The 17,405-nt window shown below is 36.2% G+C and overlaps 1 protein-coding gene across 1 annotated transcript in view; it reads right to left on the reverse strand.

Annotated features, from left to right (window-relative positions):
* Positions 1-3,896: 3,896 nt before the first annotated feature.
* The window catches only part of TM9SF2 (transmembrane 9 superfamily member 2), a 31,015-nt gene continuing 17,506 nt past the window's right edge, over positions 3,897-17,405 (reverse strand). Inside the window, exons 8-17 of the mRNA XM_053971219.1 lie at positions 16,646-16,725; positions 16,431-16,539; positions 16,175-16,307; positions 15,805-15,924; positions 13,600-13,657; positions 12,787-12,946; positions 11,147-11,298; positions 10,023-10,134; positions 9,241-9,412; positions 3,897-5,267 (exon numbers count right to left, since the gene is read on the reverse strand). Of these exons, the coding sequence (XP_053827194.1) occupies positions 5,200-5,267; positions 9,241-9,412; positions 10,023-10,134; positions 11,147-11,298; positions 12,787-12,946; positions 13,600-13,657; positions 15,805-15,924; positions 16,175-16,307; positions 16,431-16,539; positions 16,646-16,725 (1,164 nt within the window). The 3' untranslated portion in view covers positions 3,897-5,199. The remainder of the gene's footprint in view (positions 5,268-9,240; positions 9,413-10,022; positions 10,135-11,146; positions 11,299-12,786; positions 12,947-13,599; positions 13,658-15,804; positions 15,925-16,174; positions 16,308-16,430; positions 16,540-16,645; positions 16,726-17,405) is intronic.

The following is a 17,405-nucleotide window of genomic DNA, read 5'->3' on the forward strand; positions in this document are numbered from 1 at the left end:
GAGGCCACGTGCATGTGCCTGCCCTGCTGGGACGTCACTTCTCAGTTGCACTTTCCCTTCTTTGCATCATGTAACCAAGTCAGTTTAATGATTTCATATACCTCAACCAAATGCATAATTGTAAACAAACCAGAAGATAATCATGGGGAATTGGGAAAATATCAGGAAGACCATCTTCTCTACCTGAACAACTTCCCCAAAAGAGAGATTAAATTGACTTAATTACTGAAAAACCCCAAAAACCCTGATCAAAACCCCACCAAACATCCCTGTTCCCCCCACCCCCCCAAAAAAAAAAACCCAAACCCCAACCAAACCACCCACACAAGCCACATCACGTCTTGAGTCTTGCAGCAGCACCAGCAAAACAGCAGTTGTGCTGAATTGTGTGAGAACAAGGCATTGGCACTATTGAACTCAAGAAGCTGGAATGTGGCATTCTGCCCATCTCACTGCCCAGGCTAGACAGCCTCTCAGGACACCCTGTGGGCCCCTATCTGAAGAAACCTTTTGTAGTGAACTTAGAAAAACTGTTTGCAGGTATCAGAATGGGTTCCTGAGTAAAGACAATTAATCCTTATAAAGCAAGGCTTTATAAATACAGTGAATTCTAGAGGGCTCTTGCTAGCAGCTTGCCCATACTACATGCAGGAGACACAATGTTAGCACATTCATCAATGAATTGTTTGGTTAATTACTGTTATTATTTTTTGTCAAGATTTTTGGCTGTGCACTTCCAGAAACTTTGGATCATGCATGTTTAAATATCTAATGCTAAATCCCTCCAGTAGACTGCTTTGGTCAAACCTTCCTATCATGCCCTTGACTCTGCTCCTGCACCCTGTACTTGTGTGTGTGCTGTGGCCAGCTGGCAATGCTCAAATACCTCGAGGGAAGGGAGAACTTCAACTGCATTTTCATTGGAAGTCCTGGAATCCTGGCAAGTGGCAAGAATGTACCATCACCCAAGCATGACAAGCTTCATTTGTAATCTTCTGGCTTATCTGATTTACAAGCAGTTAACTACTCTCATCTCATCAACAGCAAGTTCCAGATGTTTCACATAAGATGAAATAGTGCATGATGGCAGCTGTACAGTAATCAACTGATAAATTAAGTCTCTCAGTAGTCCCTGAAGGTTTGTGCTTTAATCTGAAGTGTCACACACTTCTGTAGGCACGTGTACCCAAAGTCATTCTTTAAGGTAACAGGAGAATTATTTCATGAGTCTGTTGAGGAACATATATTTATGGAGATATGGAAATAAATAGATCAGTAGTGTCTGACATAAGGAGAAACAGCAGGGTACTGAGAATAAAAAAATTAAATTAGAGGTGAATTGTAGGAAGCAGCATATCTGGGACAAGACCATCTCTGCACAAGTAATCTCCCTTCCTTTATGGAAATACATAGTTGTGATGGGCTGTTGGAGCTGGAGATACAGCTGCCCCTAGAAATGAAGGTGGTGTCCAAACTGGTAAAGATGCCCAAACAGAAAGAGGATGGCCTGTAACTTCATGGCAAAAACTCATGGACATGTGTGTCCTACACCAGCTAAGCTTATTGTAGTTTTTGCTCAGTTCCTGGAGCAGGAACACTAAATCAAACACTGTGCTAAACCAAACACTGCAGTAACACTCAATTAAAAGGAAAAAAAAACCCCAAATAAACGAAACCCAAAGCCCCTCTCTCAAAAAAACAAAAAAAAGGGGGGGGGGGGGGAAGTATGTTTGACTATTCTACCACTCTGTGATTCTATGCTCACTGCTGTGCTTTTTCAGCCATTAAACACAAAAACATCTACAGCTCTTAAGGATTTACCAGACTTCCATCATAGAATATCATTTAACTTCTTACCTGTGAAACTCACAATCTCCCTCAGCTGCGTAACAACTCAGTGAAAACCTCAGTTTTGACTTAACTCTGCACCACCCATGTCATCAGGACCGGTTGCAGCAGCCCCTCCCCAGCATTCTCACAAAGCTTTGCAGGAAAATTTGGTCACAATTTCACTCCACAGACCAAAGTCATATACACTAAAATCCCTCCCTTTCAAGGTTTTTCACTTCTTCCCTACCTTGCCTGAAATACAGATGTGTTCCAGCCTACTTAGAGATTGGTATTTTTGCCTTTGCCAGTATTAGCAAAACATTTCACATCCACATTTCACCTTTTTGATTTGTACATCAGTTCAAACAGGACTCTGTTGGTGCCTCCAAGCCCTTCCAAACAGATATTCAGATCAGTATAACTGAGCATCTCAGCTGCCTGCCAGAATTTTGTTATTTCACCTCTTGTCCTCACTTCCAGACCTTTCCTGAAGTCATTTCTCACAGCCTTTTGCCTGAAAATGGCACAAAAAGCATCAAGACACTATGGCTCGTTCACAGTCAACTAATATTTATAACATTGCTTATAAGATCCAGCCAGACCGCAGAAACCTGAGGACTCTCGCAGGTGTTCAAACACAGCCAAGCTTTTGAATAAGAAGGGAAGCTACAGACTAAAGATGACCCGATGAGCCTGCCATGGTGAATGACAGCTTGCCATAAAGCTGCTTTCTTATTTCTTCTGAAGAAAGAAAATCAGGACACCAACTCCCATAACACGTTTTCAAAGTATGATTTGGACTATTTCAGACTAAATTTGGCAGTGATGGCCACTCTTTTTCAGACTCTGAACAATAGGTTTTAAAATTATTTATCAGCCACCAAAAAATTGACACTTCTCTAAGGTGTTTTGTCCAAATTTGCCCGGTCTTCCTGCAGCTCAGCAATCTGTCCTACCTCTTAACACTCCTATTAATTTACATTTTCTCAGATATTCATGCTATAAGTACAATTTAAGAAAATACTGGGTAATACATTAAGATTTTGGAAAAGCTCAGTATTTTCAAAGTTTAGACAAAAATTGGGTCTCCCAAGAGGAAAACAGATACAGTATACAGTAGAATGCTTAGATGCCCTAACATATACCAAAAGCCTAAATTCTAGAAAAACATTTAAAATTATCTGAGGCAGTAATGTGTTACTGGGTAAACAGTAATGTGTTACAAGGGCAAAAACAGCTTTAGAACAGCTCTTCTGTAAAATCTGTGATGCATTAAACATTTTGAATTGTCTCAAGTAGTCCACACTGAAACACTGCAATTGCAAAACAGCTGCAATTATTACAAGGCAAGGCTGCTGGAAAAGCTGTGTATGCAGCAGGTTCAGATTCCAAAAGATAGTGACACATTTCACAGACTGCCTTTTAAGTTGAAATAAAATACTGGAGAAGCTGCCACGAATTGTCAACTAGTCTGTAGAAAAATCCCCAGGAAAATACACCAATCAGTTTCAAACCCACATACATACCACAGTGGATTTATCTAACTACTATTAGTCTGACTTTTAAACAGCAATTGTAAATACATTACAAAAATCTGGTTTTTTGAATTTGAATTTCAATAGCAGACAATCGATTCACGTTTTTCAAACTAAGTATCCCTATTTGTGTAAAAACTACTGATGATTTCAGGCAGTGACTATACAGTAGGTGGTCACAAAACCAGGGATATGAAGACTATTCAATTTTATAGTTTTAGACATTTGAATCAAGAGTCACACTACAGTTCACTGCAGTAGTAAAGAGCAAACACTTACCATACTCACCCTTTTCCTATTTTGAACATAAAGCATGGAAGATTTACCTAAAATCAGCATTTCCTAGTGACTACATGTTGGGAGGGGCACAAGAACAAGCCTGTCCACATCTGAGCAGAGCTGTGTCTGGCAATAGGCAAAGCATGAGTGCTGTGGTTCATCTGGGAAGGGTCGTGGAGCATTGCAATTCTGGGAATGCCTCCTGAAGCCTTGATGTGCCAACTTTTGGGAGGTTAATAATGACAAGTTACCTTAACCAAGGATATTTTTATTGGGTCCAGTATTGAAGCATCATCAGAGGTTAAGGTCCTGTAGAAAAGTAAACTGATAGGAATAAAACCCTCCAACCTTATGAATGACAATTGGTACATGAAGTATAATTTTAAATAAAATTTTACCAGCCAAATTGTGTTACGAATCTAAAACTACCAAACAAGGTTTAAACAAAATACTCAGTTTCCAAAAAAAGGCAAATATAGGTTTAATGCCAGTCATCCAAAATTGACATTAGTCTTTTAATATAAGGCAAAAATAGTAATTTTCTTTTATTTTTTAACCTACATTAAGTACAGTCAGCAATAGTTGCTCTATAGAATATGCATCATTGAGATCTAAAAGCACGATCAGCAGAGAATGCTGATTCATGCATTGTAAGATCTTCTCAACATAGTGACAACTCCATGGCAATCTCTGGGTTAAGGACTGGATTAATGCTGCAAAGAGGTTTTGTTGAATGTGTGTATAATTTAGTTCCCATGCACCACAATCACATATCCATGTTATAGCCATTTAGCACAAATAATAATTCTTGCAGATCTAAATGTGTGCCAATATACATTAAACCATAGAAAATGCCATAAAATGCTCTATGCAATCTTTAAGCATCTGTCTTCATTATAATTGTATTTACATATTTTTACGAACTTCTAATATGTAATAAGTCAATGAAGACATTTTTACAATGTTTATTGGATAATGAATTTATGAATTTATAAATTCAAGGACTCAGAGGCACATAGTTTAAAAGGCCAAGAACACCAAAACTAATTAAGTCACAGAAATCAGAATATTTATGGACGTAACACCAGTAAAAAATAAAAATCACATCCAGACTAAAAGCAACGTTTCTTAAGAGTTATCCTTCAAAGTTAGCATAATAAAAAGTTCTCATTTCCCTCAAAGAAAAATAAATCATCCCACCTACCAAGCTAGAAAAACCTATTTACAGTTGTACTTTGATCAGAAGTATCATTAAGTTGTGTAATACATCCACTTCTATTCTGCCATTAGAATTTAACATTTCTTTTAAAGTATAGTTGTATTTACAAATGCATAAATATCGTAACTCTGATCTTCATTAAGGTTTGAATGAAAACAGGTTGTTAAGTCACAATACAAACGTGTTAGTGGAAAAGTAGGTGCATTTCGGTATCATTCTCAAAGAACAGGAAGCCAATACTTCTGATAAAGCTCAAGTTCATCACGGAGACCAGGTTTTTAAGTTATGTTAATGAAGATTAAACCTCTTCTGTGTTAACTCTTTACATTGGTTTCTTCAGTCAACTTTCACTACGCTGTATATTTTGGTTACAAACCAAAAGCATGCAAAGAATCCAATTGTCCCTAAAAGAGAGAGAAAAAAATTACATGTTAGAACACTGACAGGAGACATTAATTTCTATCTGTAGTTTATAAGTCAGGATGCATGTATTTGTGATCTGCTGTCCTTAGCCTTCAGTATATCAATCAGATCAGATAATGGAAAGTTACAGACAGTACCCGGTCCTAACAGGCATCAACTACTCTGTAACCTATCTCATTATTTTCAGGAACATAGAACAGATCATGTGGAAGACTCTAGTTATAAGATGGTCCTGTGTTATTTGTCTTACATATTTGTTCTTGTTCCAGTATGCTGCAGTGCCACTCCTTCACACTGCTCCATTTCACCCTTTCTCAGTGACTACTCACACACACTTTATCTGATCTGCTCAGCTGTCAGAATATTTTTATTACATTTAATAAACATAATAACAGCATCAGAGTTCCCATTACTTAGCAATACTTTAAGGTCTTGGAAAACTAGAGCACTACCTTTATTTCTCCATAGACCGAGTTAATACAAATTTCAAACCACAGTGTAGTTACTACACAACTTGTAGTCCTACTGAAAACATGTGCTGCATACCTTAAAAATAAACACTTCTGAAATACTTACGACAGTCAAAAGGTAAACACCGATTTGAACTAAAATTGGAGGATGAAGACCATTTCCCTGATAACTTATTATCTTTCTAGCAGAATAAAAACAGTGGCTCCATCCCTTCTCTTTGTCTAACTCCAAAATAAACTTTTAACAAAAATATTATTCTGAATGTGAAATAGGTAATATAGTTGAACTTTGCTAATCTAAGTGGATTACATCAAAATTCTGTCTCAATCAGAATGACACTGGATTAAACAGCAGCTCAGAACACCTGTTACAGGAACCTTAATTTCCCACAAAAACTAGGACAGGAAAAAAACCCTGAAGATTATCTGATTTTTACCTAAGTATCTCTTCTAAAATTATATCCTTAGCTTAAACAAGCGTCAAGGAAGTTATTTAGAGGAAAAAAACTTCCTTTGTTTTAGATCTGGTAAGAGGGACAACAAAAGTTGTGTGGTAACTTGTCCTCTATAAAAGCTCGAAAGGAACCACGAATGATATCATGGTCATTTTTTTTCACTTTACGCTTGCTAAACTACTGATGTTTAAGCAATTCATTTACTATGATACATAGCTGTGATCCCAGCTGTGAATCAAAGATTTGTCATGTAGCTCCTGGTATTCTGCCTGCTGAGTTTGATCAATGACCTGGAATGCAGTATGGATGCAAGTGCCTGAAGCATGTGTTACACCGACATAGCAGCAGGGCATCGTCAAAACCCTTCCTCCTGATTCCGACAATTTTTCACAGATGAGTAAGCAGCAGCAGAATAGTTTTCATACAACAATTATGACTTTTTCTTTTTAGCTTTTTTATCATCCTGACATGGGAAGTCAGTTGCCTTTGGGAGCAGTTTTTGCTAAATTGCTATGTTCTTTTGTTTAAAAAAATGGAGAAGACCTCTCTGTACCTTTACCCTACCTCTGATTTCTTCTGTAAATCCTTATCTCAGAGCACTTCAGTAAATCTCAGAGAACTGAACATAATCTGCTTTTACATTCATATCAACCTAAATGGATGAAATTCTTCTCAAATCTTAAGAAACAGGATTATTTCCCCAAATTAAAAGGTAATTTGCACCTAATCTTGAGGGAAGTAGATAAAAAAATCATTGAGCACAGTGTTTTACAATTCTCTGTAATTAATTACCACAAGTGTATCTTCCCTGGATTTCAACACAGAAATTGAAAATTTAAAAAAACCAAGAGCATACAGACTCTGAAAACATAGTTCTATTTGCACAGGATGATTTGCATTTCCACTGTCCCAATCACAAACAAATGACTGCCACAAAAAGGAGCTGAAAGGGGCTGAGAATAAACCACATCATCTTTGCATGCTTGTGAACCTACCCTAAAAATTTGCTGGCAGGTGCTTTACAGCCACTTGGTCAACTGAAAGTGAACACGTGAGCAAAGGAAAAAGGGGATGCAGTGGACACATCTTAATGCCTCTAGACAATGTCATGTGACATGACTGACTTGAAAGAATAAGGCCAAAAGATGGAAACGATATGGGTATTTGACATGCAAAAAGGCAGCTAAACCACATCTCAGCATAGAAAATTATTGTAAATCCCCTTTATCTTGAATGAATCTGCTCCAGAATTAGTGCACGCATCCAAAGTGAACAGAGTGAACAAAGGAGAGAGGGTGAACATAATTCTGGTTTTGGGCAAAACTGTTTACTATTACAGGCAGACTTGCTGAACTTGTTGGAAAAGCTGATAAAACTAAATTAATTGACTTTACACTTAGGTAAGGCCTTACTATTTTTCACACTACTTTGTAAGTTTGCACTGCATTTAAAATTTATCTGCATAGAGCAATACACATCCATTTCTAGTTGAGCAATCACGCATCCTCAGATTTTGTAGTTTGATTAAACTATCAGTACACCCAGACCAGAAGTAAAGGTTAAGAGAAAAGAAGAAAATGTGAGCAAGGGAGGCAGAATCTCTGATCTATGCATTCAGAATGACTTGCAAACTGGCACAGAAATGTGAATAAAAGTAGAGATATATAAATTACAAATTGTCTGCAAGCAATGCCAACATACATTGGACTGACTTAAAATGAAGGATGGAAGATAAAACTGACCACTTTTGGTACACAGCTTGATCACTTTTCAATGAGATTATATAATGCACTCAAGTCTCATTTCTTCCTTTTAACAGGCAATGACCCAAGAAAATCCTTGCAGGCCATTGCTCCCATTCATCATCATCTGCATTCAGTCCACAAACAGCTTCAATATTTCCTTAGCTGAAGTAGAAATGTCTTTGAAATGTTCAGTTACACTTAAAATGAACACCATTCTTAGTTCTTTTCTCTTTCACTATCTTTGTTCTCCTATGTTAAGTGGAAATGAAAATTCTACTTAATAGTCATAGTGAGATTTGTATTAAAAGCTCTGATGACAAGCCATTTGTAGTCTAGGAGGCCTCAAAAGATAGTGTCTATACATAAATACATATCCAAGCCTCTGGAATCATTACAAGTCATCATCAACATAAAGCCTGAAATTATTTAAACCATTGATCAGTTCAAAGTAGTCTCAGAAGTACTTATACAAGGATAGACTGCATTCTTCTGGAGCAGAACACAGAATTTTTAAGATTTTTTTGAGGACTTGGTAGTTGCTGCCTTCTTGCATCAGTTTGAAAGGAGACTTCTTGCATTTTCACTGCCATTTTTCTACCTTAAACAAGGGCTGTTTCTGTCTCACTAAAGACTACAATGGAAAATTTTATGACCTCATCTCAATTGCTGAAGAGGAAATTGAAATGCAGCACCTAAGACACATGTATTTTCCAAATGCTCACAATGAAGATTACAAGGTTCTGAGAAGACTGATAAAAAAAATGTTAGAGAAATTCTATTTGCTTCCCATGCCACTTCAATGCAATTGGGATAAAGGTAAATACATTCTGGAAGAGAGCAAATTTTAAAAAAAGGCATTCTTTGTCAACCATTACTCCTCTCTCTTCCTTACAGCTATTCCATAAAATCTGCATTTTTTATCTTGACACTGTAACGTTATACTTGATTGTGTGTGATTTGAAGTGTGCTTCTCCAAAGACAACTAATTAAAAAAAAACTGAGTTTGTCATATGACTATCATAGGAATAAAATCTGGAAAAGTATTTATCACATATTTGTAGACCTAATTATAGGCCACAGCTCAAGTTAGCAGTAGTTTTGCCTCCTCCTCACTTATCTCTTTTATTAAAGTTTGTAATCACATAGTTGCAATATGCTACACCTGGAAAAAATCAAAGGCATACATAAATTTGTAATTCTGATCAAGATCAGTTTTGCCAAGGATTCTACTGTGCAAAACTAAAGGCAGATTCAAAATTTAAAATTCAAGTTTAATACACTTACCTGTGAAAAGGAAGAAGATCAAAACCATAATCATGGTATAACCAAAATATAAAATGGTGCTAGCTGTTCCTGTGATTTGCAGTTTAGAAAAGAAATAATGTATTGCATATATTAGGAAATAAACTGCAGTGAAGCCACTAGTGAGAAATGAACGCCACTGCCAGTGATAGTCCTAGAAGGAGTGAGGAAAAAATACAAATGTGTGAGAAATATTGCATACACCTCTAGCCCACTGACCCTACTATTAAATGCAGAGCTACTTTCTCTATTATGACTTCAGACAAAAGTAAGTTTTTGTAGGGCTTTTTATCTAGAGGGAGAAGAACTATAAATAAACAATACTGCTTTAATTACACCATTCAAAATTAGAGATAAGTTACCTGAAGATCAATAGCAAATACCCAAAATACTAAAACCCCAAATAAGCCAGGTGTACTTATTTCTAGCCATAGATATTTTTTCCCAAGGCTGGGCATGTCCAAAATGCACTCTGATTGACCAAAATTAATGGATTAATTTAGCACCTTCAGAAAACAGGGAGTGAGAACCTAAGATGTGATATCTGACTCAGCAATACCCAGTGCAGGGATTTAATATTTCTTAAAAGTTTTGCCAAAAGTAGCCTGCTTCACCTTTAAAAGACAACATTTAAGTACATCTCATGTAGCACGAGTGTTCATGTTGAATTCTGGAATACTTATTTTCAATTACAAAAGCTTTAAATTTTTTTTAAGCATTCTTAGAACATTATCAGGTTAGAAAACAGAGGAAATATCTCCTACCTCTGCACATAGATGGAAGTAGCAGAGCAATATTGTAGCCTCAGAACATGTAATAACCAAAATAATGAATACCAGAAACAGGAAGCCAAACATGTAATACATCTGGTGAGACCTATAAAAGGGAGTTAAAAAAAAATTAAATAGCCATTGTGCTATTATTATTTCTTCACAGGTAATAACATCACCTTCACCTTAAGTATTTCCCCTTCCTATTAAAATACTGTCAATTGTGCACCCATACAATTGACTAATTTATTTTCTAACTAAAGAATAGGAACTTTGGCAGCTCAGTCTGAGAACACTGAGAAAGCAAGGCCAAAGCATGCCCCTGGTTGGGATTTTAGAGAAAGAAATGACAAAACAATGGTGAAATCACAGTTCCAGTGAAGTCAGCATGACCTCTTCCACTGACTTCAGAAAAACCTGGATTTCACCTCACATTTCAATCAAAGGGGCAAAGCTCCAAAATAGCAAGAAATGTCAAGTGCTGTAGCTGTCTGTGTTGGGTAGAGGCACCTATTCAAGGTTCAGAAACAGTTTAACAAGATCCAATAACTAAATTGTGCCAGAAGGAAGACAAATTCCTCACAGTAGATTAGTTTGTCAGTGAGTGCACATCGAAATTCACTTATACTGGACTAGTCTATGATGCTTTATTTTTTTAAATAATTACTCTTTTTAAAATAAAGATTGCACAAGAACTTCTTATTGGTTCTTTTTTTTCCTCCCAAGAGTAGTAATACTTTTCTAATACCAAAAAATATCAAGTTTATTTTAATAAACTTTATCACTGTTGAGTTATATGCCATATATCAACTTCAGAGCCACTTCCATATGAAGTCAGAAGAGTAGCATGAGAAAACAACAAACTATCTGAAGGCAGGTCAGCTGTAAATTGCTAAGCATATCACAGCCACCTCTCTGTACACCCCAAAGAGCACAACAGGCACTGAGTATCTTTGAAATAACAAAATATTAAAAAGATGTTAACATTTCAATTTTATTGAACCAATACTATGGTAACCCTGCATCCTCAAAAAATCAGACAAAGGATCTCGAAGAAAAACTTTCACAGAGAAATTACCACTTTTTATGACAGAACATTCAATTTATGGTGAACTTACCAAATACTATTGAGAATGAAGAACAACTGTATAAAGATACACCCAAAAGGAAGAATCCCTCCCATGATAATGCCAGGTAATGGCTTTGTATAGAATGATTGCTCAGGAATCTGACGCGGAATTTGATTTGTGCGAACAGGGTGTTCAATAGCCTTTAAACAAAAATAACAAACAATTAAATAAATAAACTATAAAACCTTTGCGCTTTCTTTTTGTAATGAGTGGTGGCAAAAAGTCTACTCTTTGTTTTGAGCATGTGCATACCCAGCTACACTACATTTGCTTTTGCTGCAGCTCAGTTACCAACACTTGCTTGGCAAACTTGCTAAAAGACAGCTCTTACTGAAAATATAGTGACAGATATTTTAGACTTCCCTTTTAATGTTTGCCTATCTATCATCTGTTACAGAGCCTGAGCTGATTTACCACATTTCAGCTGGTGGTGCAGATTCCTGCTTTCAACTTCTAAAAATTCCTGCATGTTGTCTTTCAGGATTTACTTAAAGAATCGCACTAGGATAAATTTACTGAAAGGACTTAATCTGGCAATTTCATCCTAATTTAAGACACATGCATGGATCAGCACAGTGGGAGAAAACAGTGTAAGGCATTGTAAGATACATGCATGCTTTGCATCTTTTGCCTTTCATAAAGATTACATCAAAAGCATCAATAGATACGTTCTGATTTGATTTTCAAATTTTTGTGACACCTACCACATTGCCTTATTAGCTTATCAAATCTTCCTTCCTTAGAAGATGTACACACCTGTACAATGCAGGGGAACTTGATGGAATGTCAACATAGTTATCAGAAAAAAACCCACTGAATTCTGGTTAAGAAAAACAGGATAACTACACAACTGACTTTAAAAGTGCCTACTAAACCAATATTCTCTGAAGGTATTACAGGAGATCTGCAGAGAGATAGAATCCTGGCCTCCTATGCAGGAGAAAACCCACAAATGTATCTGCACTTATAGAAATTTATTTGTGGGGGACAGTAAACAGTTTTTTAGGAAAAAAAAAAAAACCCAAACTCATTATTTAATGATTTGGTCACCAAATTGTGAAACGTTTGGTCACAAAGAGCCCTCATAAAAAGATGTCAAATTGATTGGTGTAGGAGTAAATCACAATTAATGTCCGCCAAGCAGAGATAACCATTTACAGAACACTTATGCAAACAGATTTCACAGAACTCTAACAATTAGCAATTTGATCAGGAAACATCCTCAGTGTAGAGGGTAGACAGGAACAAGAAATACATGATGAAACCCAGAAATGCATAATTTGCTTTCCCTCATGCTTGCTGGGTCAAGTACTTGTTTTAGGATATGAAAAAGATGCTAATTAAAATAAAAAATGCTCAAATCACTGATTTATCTGTAGCAGCCACTCAATTAAATACAATGACAACCCAAATCGCTGCAGAGAAGTATCACTGCCATCAACCATGTGTCACAGCCTTGGAATACCAAGACTGGTTATCTAATGCAGTTCTAAAGCAACTAAACTGAACTGGGGCCAACAGTGCAACTAGCTTAGGTGCTACCTCAGTCATGGCCTATACAGAGAAAAATATTTGTGTGTGTTTATGTATGTACACACTTTAAAAAACAACTTCTCAGAAACACTTACATTTTTCTTAAACCCAAAATAGGCACCAATAAACGTCAGTGGTACAGATATGCAAAACCAGAGTGCCAAAATAGCAACCAAGGTACCGAACGGAATAGCTGCTGAAGAGCCTTCTCCCCAGAGAATGAGGTTCATGATAAAAAAATCTGCAAATACAATTCTGAAAAACACAGAGCACACTTAGAGCACAGAAATACTTCTTAACATTTAGTAATGTTGACAAAAAAATGGCACTGTTTTGAGATTTTAGTGCAAATCTCTGCTAAAACCAAATGACACACACAAAATATGAAAACAAAGAGATCAGACAAGCAATTCTTTGTTAATCTAGTGGGACTGAACTCCAGCAGGCGCTGACGTTCCAACTAAGCTATTTCAAATATATGCTTGTCTTAACTACACTTCAGGGTAAGACTCCTTGCTGTGATTAAGTGGAAAAAATTATGAGAGTGGTTATACATTATATGACACTATATAAGACTGACTACAGTGTGGTCAGAGAAACAGTACAGAGAATAAAAGAACTTTTTATTCTCCTAGAATAAAAAGGCCTAGAACTTATTACTGTCATAATGCTTTTTCCTAATCAACCTTTTCAAGTGGTGAGAGTAAACAAATGCTTACCAAAAAAAAAAATCTAAGGATGATATGCCACTAACAGTCATCTTTGTCAAAAGCACCATGATACTCTTGTAGCTTCCAGAATAAAGGGACAATGTAAGATTTACTTGTATAGTTGAAACCTAAAAAATTAGCTATGCACATCAGAGAAGCAATTTAATTCTCTTAATCCTGACGATATTCTCAACTTACCCAGGACAAAGGAATGATGTCAGCAGGACATTTGTTTTCCATTTCTCACCTCCAAATGCTGTATATTAAAACATTTGACAGACATTAAATCATGCATTAAGCTCAACTATTAATTTTCCAGTCCATTTACCTGTTATACTTAGCTTGCAAATACTCAAATAATGTGCTATCATGCCCAAAACCAGTAAACTAAATATTCAGTAATAAAATTAAATTTCCTTATCCTATTGCTTAATCACAGAACTTCAAAGCAAAACATCTCAGACCAAGGTCAGGAAAGGTATCCAACTAAAACTATGTTTCTGATGACTTTATCTACTAAAAGGAGGAAGCAGATTTGCAGTATTGCTAAGTCTTTAAAAGATGTTTTAAACCTGGAGTGATTAAGAAATTTAAGCTTTCTAGCATTTGACTGCAGGTTTCAGTAGGTAAAGATACATAAATATGTGAAAACCAAGCTTAACAATCTTCTTGAAATAATTCTTGCATATGAATCTTACAGAAGAGTCAGAACTAACACGCTTACAGAAGTAGTGATGTTTTCTTGAGTCTTAACAGAATTAAGCAGTGGTGATACCAAAAGACCAAAGATAGCTTTTTAAAGAAAATCTTTCTGAATTTGCACTATGTTGATAAAAATTCTAGTCAATATAATTTCAAACGAAAATATCCTGCTGGAGTGCAGTGAAGCTGATAATTTCATCTGAGCACTGCCATAATGACATGCTTCTTTAGTTCAAGAGTCAGAAGTGATTATGATTAGAGTGATTTTAATTAATTTTCTGTTTCTTCATAGAAACTTGGTAGAACGTGACAGCAATTATTAATATTAACCATTTAATTTCAACTCACTTTTCACTTTTTAAATGCAATTTGGAAAAAAACCCCACAACTTTTAAAATTGGATATCCATTTCAGTTGCATTTTGTTTTATGTGTCACATTACTTTATTTGTATACTATAAATAAAACTCCATTCATGTTTACATGCTCTATATAGGGTATAAACCACTTCCTGTTATAACAAAAATATCTCTGGATCAGTCATTCACTGTCTTAGTAACATTCAAGCGTCAACTAAGTGATTCCCAGTAAGTAAAATATTAGATTTTATCCTTAATAGCTACATCTCCACCAAAGACACAGGATTCAATTTACTATTAATACACTTCAAAATATCCTTCAAAACACACAGTATACACCACAATATAAAGAATAATTCTATCCTCAATTTTGCTCTTAGTACTAAAATTTCCTTCTGTTTAAGTCTAATTGGCTTGGATATTAGGAATACTTCACTTTCACATCACCACCACTATGTAAGAAATGCCCTACAAGATACAAACTCACTTTTCCCACTGGTTTTCCCCACATGAAAATTACAAAATAGTTAGAAAAAAGAACTCCAGTATCTACTGCCAGGCTGAAATTCTGAAATAAACTTCTCCTCTAGCCCCATATATTCACAACCAAAGTAGTCCAAAAGATCCATCTCTCTGTCAAAAAACCTTTCACCTTGAGTTTAGTAATTAAAACAAGCTGTGTGCGGAATGCCATGCTTCACCTTAAAATAAAACAGAGGATACAGGGGTAAACCATCTGAGGCCAGCAGACAGACAGGTCTTGAAACAATAGCTGGGATCAGTGAGGCAGAACAGTATCAACTAACTCCTGTCAGGGGCCCAAACATCACATGGTTGATTTTTTCAACTACAGAACACCTAACAATCCTTCTCCCCATGCTCCAGCCACAGTCTGATAAGCATTATTCTCCAAAATATCTGGGAGCTAGCTAAAAAGAGGTCACAAATCACAGGCATGCAAGAACTGAGGTTCACGATTTGGGGGTGCAGCTGTGTGTTACCAAGCGACATCCACAGCTAAAACTCAATGCAGGTTTACCATTCCCCACAGTGATAGGAAACAGAAGCAGAAAACAGTCTGATGTAAAGGAGTAATGACCTTAGTACTAATACTATTTAATTTCACAAATACACAGCAGCAAGAGCAATTCAGGGTCTTTAGGCATGATTACATCAAAACCAGTGTAACTATGTTAAGTGTTCTATATATATTTTCTGTTAAGGTAAGTACATTTATCCAAGTTGCCCTGAGGGAAGCTACAAACAGTGCAGCAAAACAGTTCTGTAATGATAATTTACATTAATGAACTTAAGCCTTGTCATTTTCAGTAACTATTACTCACATTTGTAGAATCTGGCAGCAACATAACCAGCTGGAGTTCCAAGTAGTACCCACAAAACTACAGCACAGGTCATCAGAGCTCCCCTGTTAGCAGGTGACAAAAATCCCAGGCAAGCAAAAACTGTGAAGCAGAGAAGTGCAATTTTAGAAATGATATTAGAAACCTCAGACTGTATGTTTGACTTAAAGCCAGTACATCCATTATCTTATAATCTGTGCATACTAAGTTGCATATCTACTACATCAGCTCAGCTGTTTCTAATGACTTTTATGAAATTCTAGACAAAATGATACTGCTGTTTTTGCTAGCACCATGCAGTTAGCAGTGAAAAAGCATGTACAATCAACTAAATCCTCCCCACTTTACTTACACAGGGTAACAAAAGTCATTATTAAGATTTGTGTGCCAGAGCCTAGAAAAACTGACAACAGCATTCCTTTTCTTGGGGGCCTGAAAATATCACCATGAACCAGTTTCCAGCCGAATTCTTCTTGAGCATCTTCCTGTAAAAGAAATACATCTATTTTAATACAGCAGATTGCAACTTAAATAGCCTGTTACAGCTACACATTTAACTGGAAAAATTACATCCCAAATAAATTTTAGGAGCTACATTTTAGACTTACCGTGGAATCCATTTGATTGTATCTTGCAATATCTTTATGGAGTGTCCTCAACATAATCATAGCTACCATTCCAGACAGAAAGAGGACAATCACCAGGGAATTCATAATACTGAAAAAAAAAAAAAAAAAAAAAAAAAAAAAGAAGAAGAAAATTAATGAAAATCATCCTTCAAACTGCAATGTAAACACTTCAGTACCATAAACTTCCTCCTTACCTAAACCACTGGATGTGAGTGTGAGGCATGGATTCCAAAATATAATCCCATCTTGATGCCCACCTGATATTTTTTTCTTCCTGGAAGAGTAAACACATGAACATCAGATACAGTGAGTATCCAACTCACACATTTAAAAGTTGATGTTTGTGCAAAGCAATCTTAAATCTTGTGACTAATTGAAATTTCAAGTTCCATGCCTTACAGGGAATAGTTTAATAATAGCTACCTAGAGCAAACCTAAGATTTGACCATAGAATCTAAACCAAAATATTTTCTGAATTTGAGCACCTGTGTCTTCTTAAGACATTAAGGCTTACCAGATTAATTCAATTGTACATCCTCCCTTCAAGAACTGTATTGGTTCATCTGGAATGGACTAGCAGAATAATGAAAGAACATACATTTTTTAGCACATATAAGTCCATATATCAAGAAACTAAGCTATGCTATACAGTCTCCAGCATGATACTTCACTCTGTAAATCATGCCCTGTCCAAATTATCCCTTGCTTTCATACAACCTCATTTCAGTACCAAATACCAATCCCATTACAAACAGCTTTTACTGCAGGACAGGTGGGGAGACAGTACTACAGAACTTACACTGCTAGAAGAGGGAAGCAAATTATTCCTCCAGGCATTTCAACAGATTAAATTTATTCAAAATGAACATTCACTGATCAAAAACACTTCAAAAAGAACATTTCTTTGTTTTATTTTGCAGAGTAAACAGGAAAAAAGGAATAGACAGTGCTAGT

Source organism: Vidua macroura, chromosome 2 (assembly GCF_024509145.1).
Source record: "Vidua macroura isolate BioBank_ID:100142 chromosome 2, ASM2450914v1, whole genome shotgun sequence".
Classification (NCBI taxonomy): domain Eukaryota; kingdom Metazoa; phylum Chordata; class Aves; order Passeriformes; family Viduidae; genus Vidua; species Vidua macroura.